Raw genomic sequence first — 23,952 nt, 5'->3', positions numbered from 1 at the left:
TAGTACTGAATGATCTGTGGTACAAATTGCCCCCAGATAACCTTGACTGTACTGTACATGTAGTATTTGTTTGGACAGAGTGGCTCGGTGATATACAGTGCCTTCAGAAAGTATTCACACCCCTTGACTTTTTCCACATTTGATGTCTTTAAAGACTGAATTTAAAATGGATAAAATTGAGATTTTTGTGATCTACACACAACACCCCATAATGTCAAAGTGGAATTTAGTTTTTTTTAAATGTTTACAAATGAATTAAAAATGAAAAAAATGTCTTCAGTCAATAACTATTAAAACCTTTTGTTATGGCAAGCTTAAATAAGTTCAGGAGTATAAATGTGCTTAACAAGTCACATACAAAGTTGCATGGAATCACTCTGTGTGCAATAATAGTGTTTAATATGATTTTTAAATGAGTACACCATATTTGTACCCTACACATACAAATAAAAACAAAAATGTAACATGCGCCGAATAAAATGAAGTGTAGACCTTACAGTGAAATGCTTACTTACAAGCCCTAACCAACAATGCAGTTCAAGAAATAGAGTTCATAAAATATTTACTAAATAAATCCAAAAGTAACACAATACATTTACATAACAATAACGAGGCTATGTACAGTGGGTACCGGAACCCAGTCAATATGCAGGGGTGAGTTATTTGTAAGGTCCCTCAGTCGAGCAGTGAATTTTAAGCAGAGATTCAACCACAAAGACCAGGGAGGTTTTCCAAGGGTTCGCAAAGAGAAAGAGCACACATTGAATATCCCTTTGAGTATGGTGCCGTTAGTAATGGATGGTGTATCAATACATCCAGTCACTGCAAAGATACAGGCGCCCTTCCCAACGCAGTTGCCAGAGAGGAAGGAAACCGCTCAGGGATTTCACCATGAGGCTAATGGGGATTTTAAAACAGTTTAATGGCTGTGATAGGAGATAACTGGGGATGGATCAACAACATTGTAGTCACACCACAATACTAACATAAATAACAGAGTGAAAACAAGGAAGCCTGTACATAATACAATTATTCCAAAACATGCATGTGGTTTGCAATGAGACACAAAAGTAATACTGCAAAAATGTGGCAAAGATAAAAAACACAATTACTGGATAAAGGTGTTATGTTTGGGGCAAATCCAACACAACACATCGCTGAGTACGCATCTTCATATTTTCAAGCATCGTCAGCTCGTCATCGGCAAGGACTAGGGAGTTTTTTAGGATAAAAATAAACCGAATAGAGCTAAGCACAGGCAAAATACTACAGGAAAACCTGTTTCAGTCTGCTTTCCAACAGATACTGGTAGACAAATTCAGCTTTCAGCAGGATAATTTCCTAAAACACAAGACCAAATATACAGTCTGCTAAGCAACTGAAGTTGCTTACCAAGACAACATTGAATGTTCCCGAGTGGCTTAGTTACACTTTTGACTTATATTGTCTTGAAAATCTATGGAAAGACTTGAACATGGCTGTTTAACAGTGATCAATAACCAACTTGACAGAGCTTGAAGACATGTTTTAAGAATAATGTGCAAATATTGTACGATCCACGTGTGAAAAGCTCTTAGAGACTTACCCAGAAAGACTGTAATCAGCTGTAATCACTGCCAAAGATGATTCTAACATGTATTGACTCGGGGTTGAATACTTTTCAAATGAAGATATATTAGTGTTTTATTTTATTTTAATCAAAAGAATATATATATATTTATTCTACTTTGAAATTAGAGTATTGTGTAGATTGTTGACTAAAAATTACAATTAAATAATTGTAATCCCATTTTGTAACACAACAAAATGTTTTAAAAAAGTCAAAAGGTGTGATTACTTTCTGAAGGCACTGCAGCAGGAGCATAGTGTGTCTATATGTCTGCATGCATAGAAACAATACTGTTACTAATGTTTCTGCCTGCCTTCCTGCCTTCCTGCCTTCCTGCCTGCCTTCCTGCCTGCCTTCCTGCCTGTCTGTGCAGGCGAACAAGGGTTACTTCAGCCAATCGCAGGAGGAGGAGAAATGCTCTGCTAAAATGACCCCAACGTCAGTGTTTTATAACAAGCCACCAGGTGAGAGAAGGAGAGCGAGAGAGAGAGAGAGAGAGAGAGAGCGCGTCATGTCAGGATTAAACATCAAATAACCTTTTTTCCTGAAAGCTGTGAGGATTAGTCTGTTGGAAATACATCAATATATGAAAAAGTAGTAACACTGTAAAATAAGGTACCATTTGTAAAGTGTTTGAATAGTTTATAATTAGATAATTGAGGGTTATTTAATCATTTCTAAATGCATGATAAACCATTAATAAACGCTTCTAATGCTTTGGTCTAAATAGAGCAATTAACTGGTCAGTGCTTACCAAAAAGTGAGCCAATATTTACCTTCTGTTATTATCCATTTACAAATGCACGTATAATATGCACCCTTGTGTATGATCATGCAGCCTCATTTTCAATGGTTGGACAGTTAAACAAAAGTTATTTTCTCCCTCTTGGGTGTGATGCATTAGTGCTCTGTCCCAGGAACAGAAAAGGTTGGTTTTCAGACCAATGGTCAACATCACACTATGCGTTATAACCCATTAATTAATGGTTTATAGTGCGTTTACAAGTAATTTAATAACCATTAACGACATCATTATAAACTCTTTATAAACCCTTTACAAATGGTACCTTAACAATCACCAGCTTGGCTAATCATGTTGTTGTTACTATTTTATTCAAGAACTGCTATCACACTTAGACAGTCTGACTTATGATGCTGATTGTTATAGTATGTGGTTGTTTCTGCCCATTTATTTGACATATTGTAAGATACCCTGGATAAAAAGATTAAAGTTTGTGTGTGTGTTTGTTTTTGTTTTTTCAAACATTGACCAAGTGTATTTCTGGATGTTTATCTATGCCCTGTGCGTACAGAGATCGACATCACATGCTGGGACACAGACCCTGTAATGGAAGACAGCGACTAGACCATGGCGAAGTAGTCCGGCCTGGCGGTGGGAAGCAGAAACAACGCATCATCAACAACGAAACAGACTTTTTTTAAAGTAGTAACAACAACAAGTCTTGCATTAAAAAAAATTGTAAAATGTTCTAGAAGGGGGAAAAAAACTGATGTTAGCCACAGAAAAGGTTTTTGAGTTATTGTTAAAGATGCTAATGGGTTAATAATAAGCTCTTGGTTTTGTGTTTTTTTTCTTTCTTTGATTTCTCCTTTTTTTGTTATGCGGAGTAAATAGTGGGGAGTGGGGAATACTTTCTTCAGAATGTACGTGTCTTCTACAGCAGACTAAACACCCTGTACCAGACAGGTAGCCTATTAGAATGTATAGCAACCCTCCCCCTCCATTCTCCCTTGTTCTGGGTAGCTACAGTAGTTGGGGATAAAAGTGGGAGTGGTGCCTGGTGGGAAGGAGGGAGAGTGGGATCAGAGAGGAGTGGTGCCTGGTGGGAAGGAGGGAGAGTGGGATCAGAGAGGAGTGGTGCCTGGTGGGAAGGAGGGAGAGTGGGATCAGAGAGGAGTGGTGCCTGGTGGGAAGGAGGGAGAGTGGGATCAGAGAGGAGTGGTGCCTGGTGGGAAGGAGGGAGAGTGGGATCAGAGAGGAGTGGTGCCTGGTGAGAAGGAGGGAGAGTGGGATCAGAGAGGAGTGGTGCCTGGTGGGAAGGAGGGAGAGTGGGATCAGAGAGGAGTGGTGCCTGGTGGGAAGGAGGGAGAGTGGGATCAGAGAGGAGTGGTGCCTGGTGGGAAGGAGGGAGAGTGGGATCAGAGAGGAGTGGTGCCTGGTGGGAAGGAGGGAGAGTGGGATCAGAGAGGAGTGGTGCCTGGTGGGAAGGAGGGAGAGTGGGATCAGAGAGGAGTGGTGCCTGGTGGGAAGGAGGGAGAGTGGGATCAGAGAGGAGTGGTGCCTAGTGTAATCCTGTAGTCTTTGATGTTTCAGTTTGTCCATGGGGCAATGGGGGGGGGCAGATGAAGGCGTGGCAGACATCAGACTACAGGCTGGGATAGCAGTACTGTTGTACTACCCCATAGTAAGACCCTGATACACACAAGGGAGGTATATGAAATACTTGTTTTGTGCTGTACCACGTCACTTTGAAACGGAATATCTATTGTAGTTTGTTATCGTTGTGTTGGTTGGCATCTCTCCCAGCAGAAAAATCTGACATGGGGAAAATAAGTATGATTTTTCTACCTATTAGAAGTGTTCTATAAATTGACATTCAGGATCTTTGAATCATGGCAATAGCGGTAGTCTCTTGTTTTGTCTTCAGTGTTAACTAGGCAATGACTGTATCTAGAGCACTCAGATGGGAATGAGGACGTTCGTCACACATTGTGGCACTATGAACAGAACAGTGTGTCTTGTGCTAAGGTGGTTCTAGAGCTGCTACAGTAGTCTCTGCTTTGTAACACTATACCTTCTTTGCAGTAGATGACACAAATGCACCCTTTTGATTTCCATGTGTATTTATTTTCCTCGTCCTTCTTTTAAAATGATGTCGTTCACATGCACGTCCCTAGATGGCCTCAGCACCGTTTTGTGTACTATTGTAATTCTACTGTTGGACTACCCCTGTGTTATTTTTGCACAGATCTCATTATCTCACCCAGTTCTCTCGGTTCTGATTTCACTGTTAACAGTCTAAATGAGAACCATTCCGGTGGATTAGTTTTGCCAGGAGCCCTTCTAAATGCTTTTGATCATCAAGCCTGGTTTTAAACGGTATTATTGCTCTAATGTTTAGAAACAGGTTCTAGCTTCTTTATGTAACCCTCTCCACATGGCTTATAGACCAGTCTTCCTTTATTTGATCTACAGGAGGTTTCTTATCATTACTGTTCACGGTTATAGTTTCATTCCTGAGATGCCACTCCTTAGATCTGATTCTATATCAATCCAGGCATTCTTACCCATAGATATAGAACAGTTCTATAGCAGGTATATGTTGTTATAGCTATGTGCTCTTACCACAGAATTCTGAGTGGGAACCAACAAGCAATAAGAAAATAAACCAATCTAGTATTTTGTCCTGTAAATAGCGTTTGTTTTTTAGAAATACACAACTACAACTAATGAACGTCTAACACTTTGTCATTGTGGCCCTTATGATTATGGCACTTTGAATTTAGGCTTGTTGTGGGATTGAATGAGATGTTTAAATAAAGTTTCTTTGAAGCTAAATATGAAATGTGATTCCATATCCCTACCAGCCTTTTTCTGTATATGAGAATCAAATAATGCTTAGTAAGAGCCGACCAACCCGCATCTTTAGCAGTAACTGACACCCTTTCTACATGATTTCAAAATATACTTCTTCACCCTGATAACCTCCTGGGTAGTAATTATTATTCTCTCCCGATCACACTACTAGGAGACTACTACTACTATACTACTACTCTACTACTACCCCTCTTTGCCCCAAAGCAAGGCTTAGCTGTTCCTTGTCTTATCTCTCTCTTTTCATTTCAAATATATTTTATTTATCTTCCCTCTTTTCCATCCGCTTCTCACACGCTCTGTTTTTTAAATAAGCACAAGATCTTTTGTGACATGCTAAGTGCTGATGTATGTTAATAAAAGACTTAAAAACCTCCAAATGATGACTTCAGAGTGTTTTTGATTTGACAGTTTTTCTTGTGGCTGTATCACCCCAATCTAATGCATCCTTGAATACTTCAATAGTATCATGAAATGCTAGCATCATGGAATTAAATAGAACGCTAAAATGAACATTGACATCCCGGCAACATGACTAAAACGACGACCATCTTGGTCAGAGAATCTCATATCATTCATTGTATTGTAGGATAGAAGTGCACTTGTCTTTATATGGATCATATCATTTATCATCTTGAAGTACTGGATTGCTCCAGGACGCTCACTGATGCATTTCAAACCTTTCTCCGCAAACAAATATCTCAGTCATTCAAAGCAGAAATGACCACACAACATCCAACCACATTAAACGTCTGTCACTGCCACTTGTCATGTTTGTTTTAATCTATATTTTATTCAACTGCATTTTATTCAAGAGATGTTGGCACTGTTGACTTAGTAATAGTCCAGGTATGGTCCTGTGTGGCTCAGTTGGCAGAAAATGGTGCTTGCAATGCCAGGGTTGTGGGATTGATTCCCACTGGGGACCAGTACGATGAATACACTCACTACTGAAAATGGCTTTGGATAAGAGTATCCGCTAAAATGTGAAATGTTCTGTAAAGACCCTTTCTCCTCACAGGTATACATGGAACACATAGGCTGCATCCCAAAGGCACCCTATGCCTTCAAAAAGTATTCACACCCCTTGACTGTATCCACATTTTGTTGTGTTACAGCCTGAATTGAAATGGATTCAATTGAGATGCTGTCACTGGCCTACACTGTCACGCCCTGACCGTAGAGAGCCTTTTAATGTCTCTATTTGGTTTGGTCAGGGTGTGATTTGGGGTGGGCATTCTATGTTTAGTTTTCTATGATTTGGTGTTTCTATGTTTTGGCCAGGTATGGTTCTCAATCAGGGACAGCTGTCTATTGTTGTCTCTGATTGGGAACCTTAGGTAGCCCTTTTTCCCTGCTTTGTTTATGGCACAATTAATAAAACATTTGTCAATAAATATTCAATTAATTTGCTTAACAAGTCACATAAGTTGCATTGACTCACTCTGTGTGCAATAATAGTGTTTAACATGATTTTTGAATAACTACCTACATCTCTGTACCTCTGTCACGTGTGCTCCCTCTCCTGCCTCTAGGTCACCAGGCTGCTCTTTATGGTGCACACCTGTCATCATCGTTACACGCACCTGTGCATCATCAGACCCACCTGGACTCCATCACTTCCCTGATTACCTGCCCTATATATGTCACTCCCTTTGGTTCTTTCCCCAGGCATCATTGTTTCTGTTTCTGTTTCATGTCTGTGTGCTGTTAGTGCTTCTTGTTTTGTATTATGTTCCATTTATTTGATTAAAACACTCACTCCCTGAACTTGCTTCCCGACTCTCAGTGCACATCGATACAACCTCATACCTTCAATTATCTGTAAGGTCTCTCAGTCGAGCAGTGACTTTCAAACACAGATTCAGCCACAAAGACCAGGGAGGTTTTTCCAATGCCACGCAAAAAAGGGCACCTATTGGTAGATGGATTTAAAAAAGGCAGACATTGAATATCCCTTTGAGCATGGTGAAGTAATTAATATCTCAGTCACTACAATGATACAGGCATCCTTCCTAACTCAGTTGCCGGGGAGGAAGGAAACCACTCAGGTATTTCACCATGAGGCCAGTGGCAAAATCCTAGAGGAAAACCTTGCTCAGTCAGTCTGCTTTCCAACAGACAGTGGGAGATAAATTCACCTTTTAGCAAGACAATAACCTAAAACACAAGGCCAAATATATACCGGAGTTTCTTACCAAGACGACATTGAATGTTCCCGAGTGGCTTAGTTACACCTTTGACTTAAATCGGCTTGAAAATCTATGGAAAGACTTGAAAATGGCTGTCTAGCAATGATTGACATTAATTTTTTAAAGAATAATGCAAATATTGTACAATCCAGGTATGCAAAGCTCTTAGAGACTTACCCAGAAAGACTCACAGCTGCAATCAATGCCAAATTTGCTTCTACAATGTGTTGAATACTTATGTAGATTTGATATTTCTGTATCTTATTTTCAATACATTTCGAAAAACATGTTTTCACTTTGTCATTATCATGGGGTATTGTGTGTAGATGGGTGAGATTTGTATTTATTTAATCTGGGCCCTGATGGGCCCTGATCAAAAGCAGTGCACTATATAGGGAATAGAGTGCAATTATTTACACATCCATACAGTACAGTAGTAGCAGCAGATGTAGGAGTGACTAACAGAGAACAGCTCCTGCAGTCAGACGTATAGAGAATACTTTGCATGCTACATGTTGTATGTACATTCATTCACAGCAAAACAGTTTGTATATTCACAGTATGTGTGGGATGTCAGTCACTGAGAGTCCATAGTATAGCAGTGCCATTTCTTGCTTTAGGTCAAATCAATCTGTAGCCTATCTGGACAGATATGCTCCCTTGGATGGTATTTGGATATATTCTCAAATGATGGATCTCCCACAATGATGTCAATCCAATACTGGAGGAACGGTCCACTCCATCAGGGCATTTTATCAATTTCCTCAAAATGGCTGTCACATTGACAGCTAGACAGAAAGTTCCAGTTCCAACTGTGTTTAGCGAGCCCTGGAAAGGGAAACCCTGTGGATGTCAGTCGTCAGACACTACTGACAGTCCCAGTCCTACACTAGAAGCCATGTATCCTAGCCATGTGCACCATCCCCAATGTGCTCTGAATGAGTATGCTCTGACTGGCCACACAGCTGATGTTCCCTTGCACTCTAAACAGACTAGCTAGCTAGAGCTCTGGCCTGGTGGTTACCTAGCAACACGTATGCCACTGGAGGATGGAGGACAGTGGCAGTCACCTCTGTCTTTTCCTTCTCCTGTTGCGGAGGAGAGGAAAGACAGAACATAAAAACAGCACAAACAAAACAAACGTGGTACAATGAAATAAACTGGGATCAATGCATGACAGCTCAGGGAGGCAATTGTCAGTTCATTTGGAGTACTGTATGTGACAAGTTGTGTGATTAAACAGACAAAACCTTTGTCAAAATAATATTCAACATTACTTCAAGCATGGATAGAAACACATCAAATTAAATAGTGTTCATTTTCAGTTACACTTCAAGCATGAATTAGTACATTCAGGAGCCATGATAATCAGCTTCACTTGTTTGTTTTGATTGTTCTGAAAAGGAAAAGCATGTAAGTTCTTCAAATGATTGTCTCAATGCAATTTTCTATATACTGTAGATCAGTGGTTCCCAAACTTTTTATAGTCCTGTACCCCTTCAAACATTCAACATCCAGCTGCGTACCCCCTCTAGCACCAGGGTCAGCGCACTCTCAAATGTTGTTTTTTGCCATCATTGTAAGCCTGCCACACACACACACTATACGATACATTTATTAAACATAAGAATGAGTGTGAGTTTGTCACAACACGGCTTGTGGGAAGTGACAAAGAGCTCTTATAGGACCAGGGCACAAATAATAATATAATAATAATCAATCATTTTGCTCTTTACTTAGCCATCTTACATATAAAACCTTATTTGTTAATCAAAACTTGTGAATAACTCACCACAGGTTAATGAGAAGGGTTTGCTTGAAAGGATGCACATAACTCTGCAATGTTGGATTGTATTGGAAAGCGTCTCAGTCTTTTTCCACACACAGTCTGTGCCTGTATTTAGTTTTCATGCTAGTGAGGGCCGAAAATCCAGTCTCACATGTACGTGGTTGCAAAGGGCATCTGTGTCTTAACAGTGTGATTTGCCAAGGCAGGATACTCTGAGTGCAGCCCAATCCAGAAATCTGGCAGTGGCTTCTGATTCAATTCCATTTTCACTGAACCGCTTGTTGCATTTTCGATGAGGCTCTCTTGTTCAGATATCGGTAAGTGGACTGGAGGCAGGGCATGAAAGGGATAACGAATCCAGTTGTTTGTCATCCATTTCGGGAAAGTACCTCTGTAATTGTGCACCTAACTCACTCAGGTGATTCGCTATATCACATTTGACATTGTCTGTAAGCTTGAGTTCATTTGCACACAAAAAAATCATACAATGATGGACCTGTGTGTTGTCCTTGTTAATGCAGACAGAGAAGAGCTCCAACTTCTTAATCAAAGCCTCAATTTTGTCCCACACATTGATTATAGTTGCAGAAAGTCCCTGTAATCCTAGATTCAGATCATTCAGGCGACATCAACCAGATAGGCCAGTCGTGTGAGAAACTCGACATCATGCAAGTGGTCAGACAAGTGAAAATTATGGTCAGTAAAGAGAACTTTAAGCTCGTCTCTCAATTAAAAAAATGTTTTCAATACTTTGCCCCTTGATAACCAGCACACTTCTGTATGTTGTAAAAGCGTTACATGGTCACTGCCCATATCATTGCATAGTGCAGAAAATACACGAGAGTTCAGGGGTCTTGCTTTAACAAAGTTAACCATTTTCACTGTAGTGTCCAAAACGTATTTCAAGCTGTCAGGCATTCCTTTGGCAGCAAGAGCCTCTCGGGGGCGCCTACCCGAGTGGCGTCGGGAGACACTGCTTGCACGCGCATTACCACTCCACTATGTCTCCCTGTCTTAGCTTTTGCGCCATCTTTACAGATATCTCCTGCCATGTCACTGATGCGTCGTGAAACAGTGTTGTTTGATGAAGACCTTGTCTCTATAGTTTTTTGGGCCTTTTCCCCCAGCATTGTCCCAGCCATATCTGGGGCAGCATGAATTATGTCCTCCACAATAGTATGGGGCTTGCCTGTCCTAGCCACTCGGTAGCTCACCATTTAAGATGCTTCTAGACCCTTCTTATGAATGGTGTCTGTTGCTTTTATACATGTCTTAATACTTAAAAGTCATCTTAATTCTCACTCAAAAAAACTCCTGTGGCTTATTTTTAAAATGGCCATGTTTTGTTTCTAAATGTCTGCACAAGAGTGAAGGTTTAATCGAGTTGTGAGATAGTACTTTTGCACATATAACACACTGTGGCTACTCCCAATATAAGTGAACCTCAAATCAATGTAGTTCTCATCTTATTTGTGCCTCTTTGATGGTCCAACGTCCCTGTCTGTTTTTCAGTGCTTTCCTAGGTAAGTGGGCAGTATCTCTTCGGCTGCATCAGATTCACAACTGTCATGCTAGCTGGGCTAACAACAAATGTAGAATGACTGATACTAGCATTGGATGTGCTCGTGGAAGCAGAACAACTTGTCATCGACAGGTGCAGGTGTAGTACTGCTGGTAGTAGCAGTACTACCAGTAGAGCTGGTATGTGTCTCTATGGACGCGGGCCTTACTTTTTTTTAACCATTTATCAATTTTCGAGCAAACGGAATGAGCAGCAGCTACGTTTGGCTACATACGGACCGTTAGTGGAATACCCACGATAGAGTAACGGTTAATGTGATTGGATGTTAATTATTTGACTAGGCTACCTGTATTTGACATTGTGTTGTTATTTCATTTAACGATGGTTAAAAAAAAAATTGACAGTGTAACGAGGCTACTCAGGCGATTAAAAAAACCTCACCCAAATATATAGCTAAGCTGGAAAATATAAATGGACTGTTTGAAAATGTGAAGAAAATTATATTTATATAATGTATTTAAATAAAATGTGAAACACATTTCTATTTGGCGTACCCCCGACAGCATTGCCCCAGTTTGGAAATACCTGCTGTAAATATCAGCATCTGTCACGCCCTGACCTTAGAGTTCCTTATTATTTTCTATGTTTGGTTAGGTCAGGGTGTGACTCGGGTGGGAAAGTCTATGTTTTCTATTTCTTTGTTTTTGGCCGTGTGTGTGTGTGTGTGTGTGTGTGTGTGTGTGTGTGTGTGTGTGTGTGTGTGTGTGTGTGTGTTCCCAATCAGAGGCAGCTGTCTATCGTTGTCTCTGATTGGGGATCACATATAAATTGTCATTTTCCTTTTGGGTTTTGTGGGATCTTGTTTTCTGTTTAGTGTTTCTGCCTGACAGAACTGTGCGCTTTCGTTTTCACGTTTGTTATTTTGTTTGTGTGTTTTTTGAAATAAAATAATCATGAACACTTTGCACGCTGTGCTTTGGTCCACTCCTTTCGACGAGAGCCGTTACAGCATCCAAAATAAACGTAATGGTCTCAATGCTATGTTACACAGAACAACAAACTACCGTAATATATCAATAGAACCCAGGACAAACTGTGACATTGTCTGTATAGATTCAAACTGAAATACTTTTTACCTCTCAATGATAACATTATCTCATGGCCTCAAGTAGTTCTCTCATTCTCTCCCTCTCCCTCTCATCTCTCTCTCTCCTGGCGTTGGGTACTGTATGTTCCCTATCTCTACATTTATATAAGCTCCTTGAGGGCAGCACTTCAGCTTTGCACTGACAAGCTTCCTAATTTGTCCGAGCATCTCAAGGGTACTGCCAAGTAAGCCCAGGCCATCAAATACTCCATTAATTTCAGTGGATTATGTAATGTGATTGAATTGGGTTACATAACAGCTAATAACAAAGAGGTGGACCTTGGTGGTAACACTGTTCCTAATAGGCTTAACAGGGTAGTAAGGGAGGTCAGGATTGGATAGATTCCATTCCCCCTGCAAAAGCATTTCATAGCTGAATAAACTTTTTTTTTTAATCAGGAAAAGGAACAGAAATCCCATCTCTGCAATTGCTTGGTGCATGGTGATAGCTTTGTGTTTCTACCATGACAGATGACATTTTCTGTGATGGTGTCTGCTATATGTACTGTAGCACCCCCATGGCAATGCGAAGGAGAGCGTCTCCCAGTGACATCTAGCCTGATGAGTAGCTTGAGAGTAAGACAGAGGGATAATGACGGAGGGAGAGAAAGAAAGAAATAGATTTACAATCACAATATTGATAAAACACTTCTCTCGTGGACAGATAGCAACCACATACACACACACACAGACAGACACACGCAGGCACACACATACACACGCAGTTGCTGTACACTGAGGAGCAACAATCCCCAGCTGGGGGTTATCAAATTGATATTCATAGTCCACTTCAGAACATCTTGAAGATATGACAGTAATGCTGAAGAAGAGCTTTTTCAATACAAAACAGAGTTTCCATTGCACATTGCAATGCTCCGAGCAGGGCGATAGTTACTTGGGCTGAATGCCCCAACATGTCTTTCTTGGTCCTTCACTGTACATACTATACATCAAGAGAAACAGCAACACAGAGCTACTGCAGGTCATTAAAGAGTTCCCCCTCTTTCAACCTGCAGTCATACAAAGAAAGGCTATGAAAATGTCTTTAGAAATTTGGCGAGGAGGAGAGGTCGCTAGGGGCCCAAGGTGTCATGGGCAACAGACAGTTCCAGGGAGCTATGGCAACAGCAGACTCATATAATAGCTGCTCTGCATCAGGCTGCGACGCTGCAGAGAATAGAGAGATCAACACAACTACAGAGATATAGAGAATAGAAAGAAATGGAGGGAGAGAGAGAGACAGATAATGGAGGGAGGATGAGAGGAAGGCTGGGAAGAGAGACCATCTTTAGAAAGGGTGTCCCATCTCACTCTGTCAACACCTCTGGCTGCTGGGAGTCTGAAGGACATTTCTCCTCCTCTATCCCCTTCATCAGTCCAACTCTACAACCCAGATGCAACTCCTCAAACCCAACCCAACGCCTCTCCACCTCAACCAAGTGTCCTTAGCTCCAGTCTGACCCCCACCTCCAGGAGGGTTAGTCAGGCCTACACGGCTGTGCTGCGACCCAGCAGAGGGAAGGCTGTGGGCAAGCCACAACTCTGCTCTAGCCCCCTGAGCCCCTGGAGCCCATGGATACTTCTCAGCCCTAGCTCTGGGTGTGTGTGAGTCCGGCCCTCGCGGGGCATGGTGACGGTGGCCTGGGCCTGCAGAGAGAGGGGCTCCGTGGGGAGGGTGTTGTGGTTGAGGTCCATTGTGGAGAGCAGGTGACCCAGGGAGTCCCAGCGTCGGGCGGTGGGCAGGCGGATCAAGGAGGAGTAGCCCCGCTCAGAGAACACTGTGACAGGGGGAGTCTTGGAGGTCTCAGGCTCCTGCTGCTGCAGCCTGGAGCCCTGGGGGGTGAGCTTGGTGTAGGTGCCCCCCCGGCTGTCAGCCAGCACTTCACAGTAGGGGGGAGGGGGGTCCTCCATCAGAACAGCCTCCTCGTAGCAGGGGGGCTTCCCAAACACGTCCGTCTCTGGGGAGAAACAGACACTTGTATATTAGTTCCCCCTTTCCCATCGACACAGTAAGGGTTCCTGTGGACAGGGTTGTGTGGGAGATCATCATTGGTAAACTGACCGGCTATTACATAATGTTAATGTAACTCCTTCGACGCCTCAGTCAGCTCAAATGACTGACTTTACATCTGGAGTTACTGATACCACTGCCAAGTCCTACACTTACAGCTTTGCCTTTAAACTGTGAATCAACATAGGTTGAGCGGTGAGCATTCCATTGATTACTACAGTGGCCTACAGTAAAGGCTTCTTTGATGACTCAATTCTGACAGTTTTTTTATTGTGCTAAATGGCTTCACACACAAGCGTGCATGCGCACACACACACACACACACACACACACACACACACACACACACACACACACACACACACACACACAGTGTGAAGAGAGATTAATGGGATATTTGTCTGACAGGAACACTCAAGCCACAAGTGGGAGGCTAATTTACTGATGTATTAAAGCACAATCATCTGTCTTCAATCCCTTTACAGCTCACAGAGAGAAAACCCAGAGGAACAGAAAAGGTGGGAGTAGAGGAGATTAGAAGAGAGCGGGTAGATTTTTTCCCACATTTTGTTATGTTACGGCCTTATTCTAAAATTGATGAAATAAAACATGTTCCTCATCAATCTACACACAATACCGCATAATGACAAAGTGAGAACAGGTTTTTAGAAATGTTGGCAAATGTATTACAAATAAAAAACAGAAATTCCTTATTTACATAAGTATTCAGACCCTTTGCTTTCAGACTCTAAATTTTGCTCAGGTGCATCCTGTTTCCATTGATCATCCTTGAGCTGTCTCTACAACTTGATTGGAGTCCACCTGTGGTAAATTCAATTGATTGGACATGATATGGAAAGGCACACATCTGTCTATATAAGGTCCCACAATTGACAGTGCATGTTAGAGCAAAAACCAAGCCGTGAGGTTGAAGGAATTGTCCGTAGACAAGCATTTCGCTACACCCGCAATACCATCTGCCAAACACGTGTATGAGACAAATAAAATGTGTTTTGATTTGATTTAGAGCTCTGAGACATGATTGTCTCAGAGCCTCTGACCACACCTGGTACTTCCTCTAGTGTTATCATTTCTCTAGTAATGTGTGGAAACCCAGCCTGGTAAAGGGAGAGGTACTTGTGTGCGCTTAGACATGGTCATAACATGGATAACATGGTTAATCATAAACTCCATTTCCCAGCCTCCATTTCTTTCAAAGCACACCCACAGTCTGCCTATCCTACTATTTATTCCAGGCAGTGAGCGATACCACTTTGCACTTCAGAGTGTTTTTCCACTGGAAGAAATGTTGCTGCTCACTAAAAACACAACAACCAATTGATGTTGAGGATATAGAACGTCTGATATGGAAATCCTCCACAGCATGTGTTGGAAGTGTCATCATGGTGGCAGTAATGTTTAGATCTGCTGTCTGCGTATGTCTACATCTCCACAACCAATTACACCAATGTTGTTATGATCCCTTTTCCACCACATGTTCATAACGCCCTACTCTGGCCTCCTTTGTAATAATAGTCCCAGCCTCTATATGTATAAATAAACACTAAGCAAGCTTCGATACAGTAACAACAGAGGCCCAGAGCACTGGAGCTATTTCCACTGGGAGATGAGAGGAATGTTTCATGAAACTGGTGGTCATGTTTGTTTCCCGTGTCAGCAATGCCTCTGGACAAAGAGAGGGCCAACAAGAGCAGAGGGGTGGCAGGGCTGTGGAGGGTGGTGAAAGGGGGGACACCGCTCAGGGACAGCCCAGAGCGGAGCCACCTCCCCTAGGGATATGATTGCTAATCTCAGCCTCAGTGGCCCTGGGGCCCCGGGGCCCACCACTGTCGCCAAGGACATGACGTAAGCACAGCAGCAGCTGCAGGGTGGGAGGTATTATTGGAACATGCCCTCTCCAATGCTGCAGGCCGATGGATCTCAGCATGAGAAAATTGCAATTAAAAATGTAAATGAAGCTTGTTCAATTACATTTCTGAACACAAGCTGTGCCTTGAATATCAATCATTTTGTGGCCATTTTATTTCTTGGCGCTATGTCATTTGGGGGAGGGGATCCCGAGTGGCGGAGTGGTCTAAGGCACTGCATCTCAGTGCTAGAGGCATCACTAGAGACATCACTAGAGACCCTGGTTTGATTCCAGGCTGTATCACAACCAGCTGTGATTGGGAGTCCCATAGGGCGGCACACAATTGGCCCAGCGTCGTCTGGGTTTGACCGGGGTAGGCCGTCATTGTAAATAACAACTTACTTGCCTTTATAAATAAAAATCCAAATTTCCTTTCCCTTTATAAGCGGCTGTCTTCCCAATGAGCAGATTCCTCCTACTTTAAGGTGTTCGCCTTAACCACCCTGTCCTGCTGCCCTGGTACTGAGTTCCTCTATCTGGCTTTTGTGCTTGCTCGCTCTCTGTCTTTTTCAATGGCTAGCTTACCTTTCACTCCACTGACTGACTGCTATGCTGTTGGCGCCTACTAAATGTCGAGCTGCTAGCAGTCTGTCATTGCGCTGGCTGCTGTGCTGCTAACTCTGTCACCGCTCTGCCCACGCACTGCCTACTCTACAGCGCTAACTGTCACCATGTCACCCACAAAGGAACGCAGAAAGCTATGATGAAAGCCTACAGCAAAATGCCTTTAGAGTCCCTGCTGTCACTGCTGTAGCTTGTAATGTACAGAAAACTGCAGGTGTCTTCTGGGTTATGCTCTTTGTATATTTATGTTGTGTTCATATTGAACTGGAAAGGGACAATATGTGAAAGCTGTCAAGAGTTGCATACACTCTTAGAGAAAAAGGTTCCTTATAGAACCAAAAAGGCTTCTATTGCTTGCTTCATATATGGAACCCCTAAAAGTTCTATATTGAATCCTTTTATCTTTGATCAGAACCCTAGAGGTTCTTCTTGACTGAACTAAAATGGTTCCATATTGAACCCTGCATGTTGCCCTTTATGAATGACTACTACTATTGAATGGTAATATTTTGAGCTAAGAATATAATTATATTAACTATGAAATAATGGACAAAAGAGTACCAACATAGTTTTTGGAATTTATTGTCATTATATGCTATCATAGTTTGGATATGCACTGGTGGCCAGGGAGGTATCTCTTTGTTTGAATGATGGCCCACATCAACTCTGGCTGACTTCTCTACAATACAATGCAATACAATATACTTTGTCCATTAGTTACAGTGAACAACAAAAATGTGTCTTCTGCTCCCATCTCAACTAGAGGTCGACCGATTATGATTTTTCAACAACGATACCGATACCGATTATTGGAGGACCAAAAAAGCCGCTACCGATTAATTGGCCAATTTTTTTATTTTTTTTTATTTGTAATAAGGACAATTACAACAATACTGAATGAACACTTATTTTAACTTAATATAATACATCAATAAAATCAATTTAGCCTCAAGTAAATAATGAAACATGTTCAATTTGGTTTAAATAATGCAAAAACAAAGTGTTGGAGAAGAAAGTAAAAGTGCAATATGTGCCATGTAAGAAAGCTAACGTTTAAGTTCCTTGCTCAGAACATATGAAAGCTGGTGGTTACTTTTAACATGAGTCTTCAATATTCTCAGGTAAGAAGTTTTAGGTTGTAGTTATTATAGGAATTATAGGACTATTTCCCTCTATACCATTTGTATTTCATTAACCTTTGACTATTGGATGTTCTTATAGGCACTTTAGTATTGTCAGTGTAACAGTATAGCTATCGTCCCTCTCTGGGCTCGAACCAGCAACACAACGACAACAGCCACCATCGAAGCAGCGTTACCCATGCAGAGCAAGGGAAACAACCACCTCAAGGCTCAGAGCGAGTGACGTTTGAAACGCTATTAGCGCGCGCTAACTAGCTAACCATTTCACTTCTGTTACACCAGCCTCATCTCGGGAGTTGATAGGCTTGAAGTCATAAACAGTGCAATGCTTGACACACAATGAAGAGCTACTGGCAAAACGCACGAAAGTGCTGTTTGAATTAATGTTTACACGCCTGCTTCTGCCTACCCCCGCTCAGTCAGATACTTAGATACTTGTATGCTTGTATGCTCAGTCAGATTATATGCAACGCAGGACACGCTAGATAATATCTAGTAATATCATCAACCATGTGTAGTTAACTAGTGATTATGATTGATTGTTTTTTATAAGATAAGTTTAATGCTAGCTAGCAACTTACCTTGGCTTACTGCATGCGCGTAACAGGCAGTCTCCTTGTGGAGACTTTACGCGCGTAACAGGCAGTCTCAGGCAGTCATGCGGGCAGTCATGCGCGTAACAGGCAGTCTCCTTGTGGTTGCAAGATTGGATCCCCCGAGCTGACAAGGTGGAAATCTGTCGTTCTGCCCCTGAACAAGGCAGTTAACCCACCGTTCCTAGGCCATCATTGAAAATAAGAATGTGTTCTTAACTGACTTGCCTAGTTAAATAAAGGTATAAAAAATACAAATAAAAAAAATACAAATAATCGGCAAATCGGCGCCCAAAAATACCAATTTCCGATTGTTATGAAAACTTGAATTCAGACCTAATTAATCGGCCATTCCGATTAATCGGTCGACCTCTAATCGCAACCCCCCTAATTGAGCTTCAGTCAATCCTACCCTCCACACCTGTTCCTGTTCCTGTGCAGCGGGCCAGTGTGTGTGTGTGTGTGTGTGTGTGTGCGAGTTTGCGTGCGTGCGTGTGATAGAACATTCTAGTAAAAAAGTAGTGTTACAGAATGAGTACCTTACCTTGTGGGGAGGCCCAGCTGCCCTGGGGGAGGGATCTGGGAATGTGCAGCGTTGGGGAGAGGGTCAGCGGGGGGCAGAACTGGAGGGGCTCTCTGGATGGAGGGTACCCAGCCAACCTCGCAGTGCCCAGGCACTCCAGTGACTCCATCTCCAGGGCCCTTAGACACTGCTCCCTCAGCCTCTCCTCCCTCCTCCTCTTCAGACGACGCTGGACAAAGCTACAGAAGCAGCACAGCATGACGATGAGAGCCCACACCAACCAGAACCCAGCGAAACAGGCCAGGAAGGTGTACGTGCCCTGGGACATCACCATGGTGATGAGGAACTAGTTGACTTGGAACTACCGAGGTGCGTGAAATGAGGAGCCAACTAGACTTGGGAAGATACGTTAAATCAAATAGCACTGGCTGCCACTGAGGAGACAAGGGAAAACATTCAAGAGAAAGATAGGGCTCCAGTCTCCAGAGGAGTTTGGTTGAATGTGTAGTCTTCTGTTGAGTTGTAATCCTCTTATATCAGTGTGACAGAACAGCCCTGATTCTGTTAAGAGGACTGGGTGTCTAGTGTGCTTACACACACACACACACACACACACACACACACACACACACACACACACACACACACACACACACACACACACACACACACACACACACACACACACACACAACAACAACAGCACTGTCTCAGAGGCTCTTCTCTAGTCCAAAGGCCAGGTATTATCAGTTGTTTTCCAGCCTGCAGGTCACTTCAAATCAGATGTTCTGTTGTTCTTCAGAGGTAAAACAAGGTGATCTTCTACATTCTCACTCCAGTCTCACTGCAAAACTCATAGTCTAAATCACATCCACCGTCCAGGTATCCTGAAAAATCACCACTTAGGGGGCCCTCTGAGGGGTGAGGCCTGGATAGGGGGTCAGGCAGAGCAGCGCCACGTGACGTGTCAGTCTGTCCCACAGCTGCCTCCTCCAGGACACAGGGCCAGACCCAGGGGTTCCACACACTCACGCTGGGCTCCGCGAGGTTCCGAGGCGTTCCGAGTCCCCCCTCTGGTGCGCTGAACCCCAGGCGATGGATTTTAGCACCTTTATGGAGTACTACTGACGTTACGCTGCTCAACAAACAGGGAGAGGAGAGAGGGTAGAGGGGACCATCATTATCAATTATGAAATAGGCAATATTTTCAAAACACGACGCTGCAATATCAGAAACATGGACACCGGCCTGTCTAGTAAATTATCTCAGCTGTTCAAACATCATTATGATGGTGACCTCAAAGGGTGAGTATCAGTTTCACACATCAGAGAGGATGGATCAGAACAGTACATAGATCTCTTTGGGAAAACAGGGCCCTTTATATGGGTGCTAAATGGGACCCAATCCTGCTAATCCTTCACAGATAGCTAGTGCGGAGCGATTAACCAAAATGTTGGTTATTTTTGTTTTTTTAAACAACTAATTAACCAATGTCGGTTCAATTATTTGAATTCCATTTCGTTTCGTTTTTTTCTGTGAGCTCGATGCGCAGATCGCACAGTTTTTCTAGAGATAAAGCAGATCCAGCCTGAACTGTGCAATGTAGTAGAGGGTGTTTTAGTTTCCAACAGGCCAATTCTAGATAGTTTAGTGCATAAAACGTGGTAATTAACTACAACGACCATAATCCATTGCGCATGTACTTGTCCGGTCTGTGTTTCTTTTATGCCTTCTACTGAATAGAGAAGAATGCTTGATCATGAGGTGATATAGAAAGGAGCTGTTGCTTCGTGAGATGCCTCACATGGAAATACATGATCTAAGTGATTGATAGTTGGTATTCAGCAGTCATAAAAGTATGCCTTATTTACTTTAAAGAACTATTAAAATTGTGATTTTGTCAGACAGCATTGACAGCAGCTCTATAGAGATGAGATGATGACTTGGAATGAAATTATAAAGTCATCAAATAAAACAAATGTAATATACACAACGACTTAAATATTTTATAAAAGTAAAATAATGTGAATAAATGATGGTTAAGTGATAAGCAGTAATGGGCAGTCACTACCATCACGGGACATTTGTTTTATTCTGTGTTTTTACAGCATTCAAACAACATAATGCATAGTGCACTTAATTTATTTTTTAATAAACGGAATCCGTGATATAAAAAAATATATATATTGAACAGAAACTGAACCGACCTCAAAAATCACGAATTGCACTTCAGCTAGCACATAACATTCTGAGAACCATATGGGGTTGTCCTATGCTTATTTTGCATACAACCTTCCCAAACCTGTTAGCAATGGGTGTGACTGAAATAGCCAAATCCACTCATTTGAAGGGTTGTAAATATAGTGTAGGTTCCCAATCTCCCAACCCCATAATTGTTATCAAGCCATTTCAGGCTATCAATCCAGATAGAGTAGCTTGTCCTACCATTTTAGCTAAGATAACCTGTTGAAAAATAGACATAGCTTTTACATAGAATGATTGTGGCTCTAGATGGGAGGAAAAATGTGTTTCATGTGTTTGAAAAATGCTAAATTCTTCGTCTTATGTGCCCCCCACACACACCATCTTCATGTAGCCTACTTCAAGCCCCCTCTAAAATAATGGGTGCATGACGCCCCTGAAACAATACTTATTTCGCATGCGCACCTGATGAATGTCAGGTTGTGAGATACAGCTTCCATTTCCATAACATCTGATCATGAAAATGTGAATGCAACTCGTTGTTTACCTTTGTTGCCAGTGCGTCTCCTTGCGTCCTGATAGGTTATCCTGATGAACTGAACTCAGAGACAGTACTCGCTCCGTTCCATTTGAAATGGCGTGAAATGGAGCTCACAGTTTATGACAGCAAGAGAAACAGGTGAACTAAGGTGTTTCGGATGTATTTATCAATAAAGTAAATACAGATATCATAAAGTTTTTGATCTGTTGCCTTGAGCGCAAATTACTTCCTCTCCCTCCATCCCCACAGCATGCAGCCATTCAGTGAGTGATGCTACGCCTCCGTTCCACGCGAACATCCTCTGGTTCCTTGGTATCGCCTTTCATGAACGACGAGCGGCAATTACGAGCGCTATTTGGTAATGAGGGCTAGAATAACGTAGTCTACATTCACCTTGGCAACCTGTCACCTCCCTTTCTAGCTATCATATATTCAATCAATCTCCTCATTTCGCTCCATCGTAATCATCGTGACATTCGAGCGGTGTAGTTTATACGGCCACACAATCAATACAGATAGGGGTTTTCCAAGGACGTTAACTGAGAGGAGCGCAAATACTGTAGCCTGCTCTTGAAAAGGTTAGAATTCCTTTGATAGCAGGGCACGATTATCTCTCTTTTTTGCTTTCTCACATTTTCTTGCTGTGTCATTATCCAGACTTGCAAATGGTACACATGATGTTATATATATTCGAATAGCATGCATCATAATACTTCAAAATATATAAAATGTAATCGATTTACATCCAGGTTCAACTGATCCTGTAACAGGCTGACTATACCGCCAGCTTTGCAAAATACATTTTGAAATCAATATTATTGAATTAATTGCACCCACACTGCTCGCGGCGCCAACTAGCGTTTGCGTTGCCAAGGGCTAACACAGATCCCAAACCGGCTGCGCGCATGCGCATCCTGCGCCATCGTGCATAAATTGATTTTGTCCCCCCACACCAAACGCAGTCACCACAGGCAGGTTAAAATATCAAAACAAACTCTGAACCAATTTTATTAATTTGGGGACAGGTCGAAAAGCATTAAACATTTATGGCAATTTAGCTAGTTAGCTTGCACTTGCTAGCTAATTTGTCCTGGGATATAAACATTGAGTTGTTATTTTACCTGAAATGCACAAGGTCCTCTACTCCGCCAATTAATCCACACATAAAACGGTCGACCAAATTGTTTCTAGTCATCTCTCTTCCTTCCAGGCTTTTTCTTCTCTTGACTTTATATTGCGATTGGCAACTTTTATAAATGAGATGCATTACCGCCACTGTCTTTCAGTCACCCACGTGGGTATAACCAATGAGGAGATGGCATGTGGGTACCTGCTTCTATAAACCAATGAGGAGATGGGAGAGGCAGGACTTGCAACGCGATCTGCGTCAGAAATAGAACTGATTTCTATTTTAGCCCTTGGCAACGCACATGCTCGTTGGTGCACACGAGCAGTGTGGGTGCAATAATTGAATAACATAGATTTCTACATTTATTTTGCAATGTGAGCGGTATGGTCAGCCTGTAAAATAGAAGTCACACAGATTGTGCTGCAAGTCCTGCATGAAAGATTAATTGGCGGAGTAGAGGACCTTGTGCATTTCAGGTAAAATAACTAGCTTTTCGACCTGTCCCCAAATTAATATAATTGGTTCAGAATTTGTTTTGATATTTTAACCTGCGTGTCGTGATCGCGTTTGGTGTAGGGGGACAAAATACATTTATGCACGTGAGCTGCCGGTTTAGGTTCCGTGTAAAGACAGCTCAAGGCTGATTGTGTATCTGCTCCAACAAATTAAATATTCTAGGTCCGCTTGTTGAGAAGAGAGCAGGAAACCCTTGACAACCAATTAGACATCATTTTTACACACTTTTCACCTCATTAACACCTGGTTTACTTGACAAAAGACATCTCGATGGGGGGTCCAGGTTAGTCATATAGTACAAGTATGTGGAGGGGGCTTGCCTCTTTTGTTCTCTATTGCTCCTCAAATTGTTCATCAAGCAAGGAGGGAGGCCGATGACATCACAGATTCCCATCAGAACAACTCCTTTTTTATTTAACTTGGCAAGTCAATTAAAAACGAATTGTTATTTACAATGACGGCCTACCCCGGCCAAACCCAGACGACACTGGGCCAATTGTGCGTCACCCTATGGGACTCCCAATCACAGCCGGATGTGATTCAGCCTAGATTCAAACCAGGGACTGTAGTGACACCTCTTGCACTGAGATGCAGTGCCTTAGACCGCTGCACCATTCAGGAGCCCATCCTTGAATGTCCTACTCCTTGAAGTTTGCAGTTGTGTCTAAAAAACACTATTTTGCTGAAAGGTTGTGTGTAGGCTACTTTACAGTATTTATACAATAAAAGTACAAATTCATCGCTGGAGAACATTTCCCTATTAGGAAAGAGAACATGCTCTGTCCAATGACTGTATGGCTTTGTTTTAGGATTGTGTACTTTAGGGAGTTTAAAGACAAAGTTGTGAGCCCAATAAAAAAAATTGTTTGATATTGCCCATCTGCAATAATGGCACTCCTAACCTGTGTAACTAGCTATTGGAGATT

General features: G+C 42.2%; 2 protein-coding genes across 4 annotated transcripts in view; one reads left to right on the top strand and one right to left on the bottom strand.

The window, feature by feature from the left end:
• LOC112229109 (drebrin) overlaps positions 1–3,487 on the top strand; it is a 129,258-nt gene extending 125,771 nt beyond the window's left edge. For 2 of the 3 annotated variants that reach the window (XM_042309085.1, XM_042309084.1), the window contains exons 14-15: positions 1,983–2,073; positions 2,923–3,487. In XM_042309085.1, coding sequence (XP_042165019.1) covers positions 1,983–2,073; positions 2,923–2,975 — 144 coding nt within the window. In that variant the 3' untranslated portion in view covers positions 2,976–3,487. The remainder of the gene's footprint in view (positions 1–1,982; positions 2,074–2,922) is intronic. The other variant, XM_042309086.1, reaches the window with a different exon arrangement.
• An 8,161-nt stretch (positions 3,488–11,648) lies between these two features.
• Positions 11,649–22,015, bottom strand: LOC112228544 (proline-rich protein 7-like). The gene is made up of 3 exons (XM_024393952.2): positions 21,388–22,015; positions 18,660–19,773; positions 11,649–13,833 (listed from the first exon to the last, which is right to left on the bottom strand). The coding sequence occupies exons 2-3, from the start codon at positions 18,970–18,972 to the stop codon at positions 13,364–13,366; spliced, it is 783 nt and encodes a 260-aa protein (XP_024249720.2). The 5' UTR covers positions 18,973–19,773; positions 21,388–22,015; the 3' UTR covers positions 11,649–13,363.
• Positions 22,016–23,952: the final 1,937 nt, after the last annotated feature.

Source organism: Oncorhynchus tshawytscha, linkage group LG30 (genome assembly GCF_018296145.1).
Source record: "Oncorhynchus tshawytscha isolate Ot180627B linkage group LG30, Otsh_v2.0, whole genome shotgun sequence".
Taxonomy (NCBI): Eukaryota; Metazoa; Chordata; class Actinopteri; order Salmoniformes; family Salmonidae; genus Oncorhynchus; species Oncorhynchus tshawytscha.
This window is presented reverse-complemented; position numbering and strand designations above follow the sequence as displayed.

Bases quoted from the DNA above. Each gene is read 5' to 3' on its own strand.
- LOC112228544 (XM_024393952.2), bottom strand. From the start codon at position 18,972: ATGGTGATGTCCCAGGGCACGTACACCTTCCTGGCCTGTTTCGCTGGG. The intron at 13,834-18,659 runs GTAAGGTACTCA...GTTTCTCCCCAG, and splicing joins CAGCTGGGCCTCCCCACAAG to AGACGGACGTGTTTGGGAAG.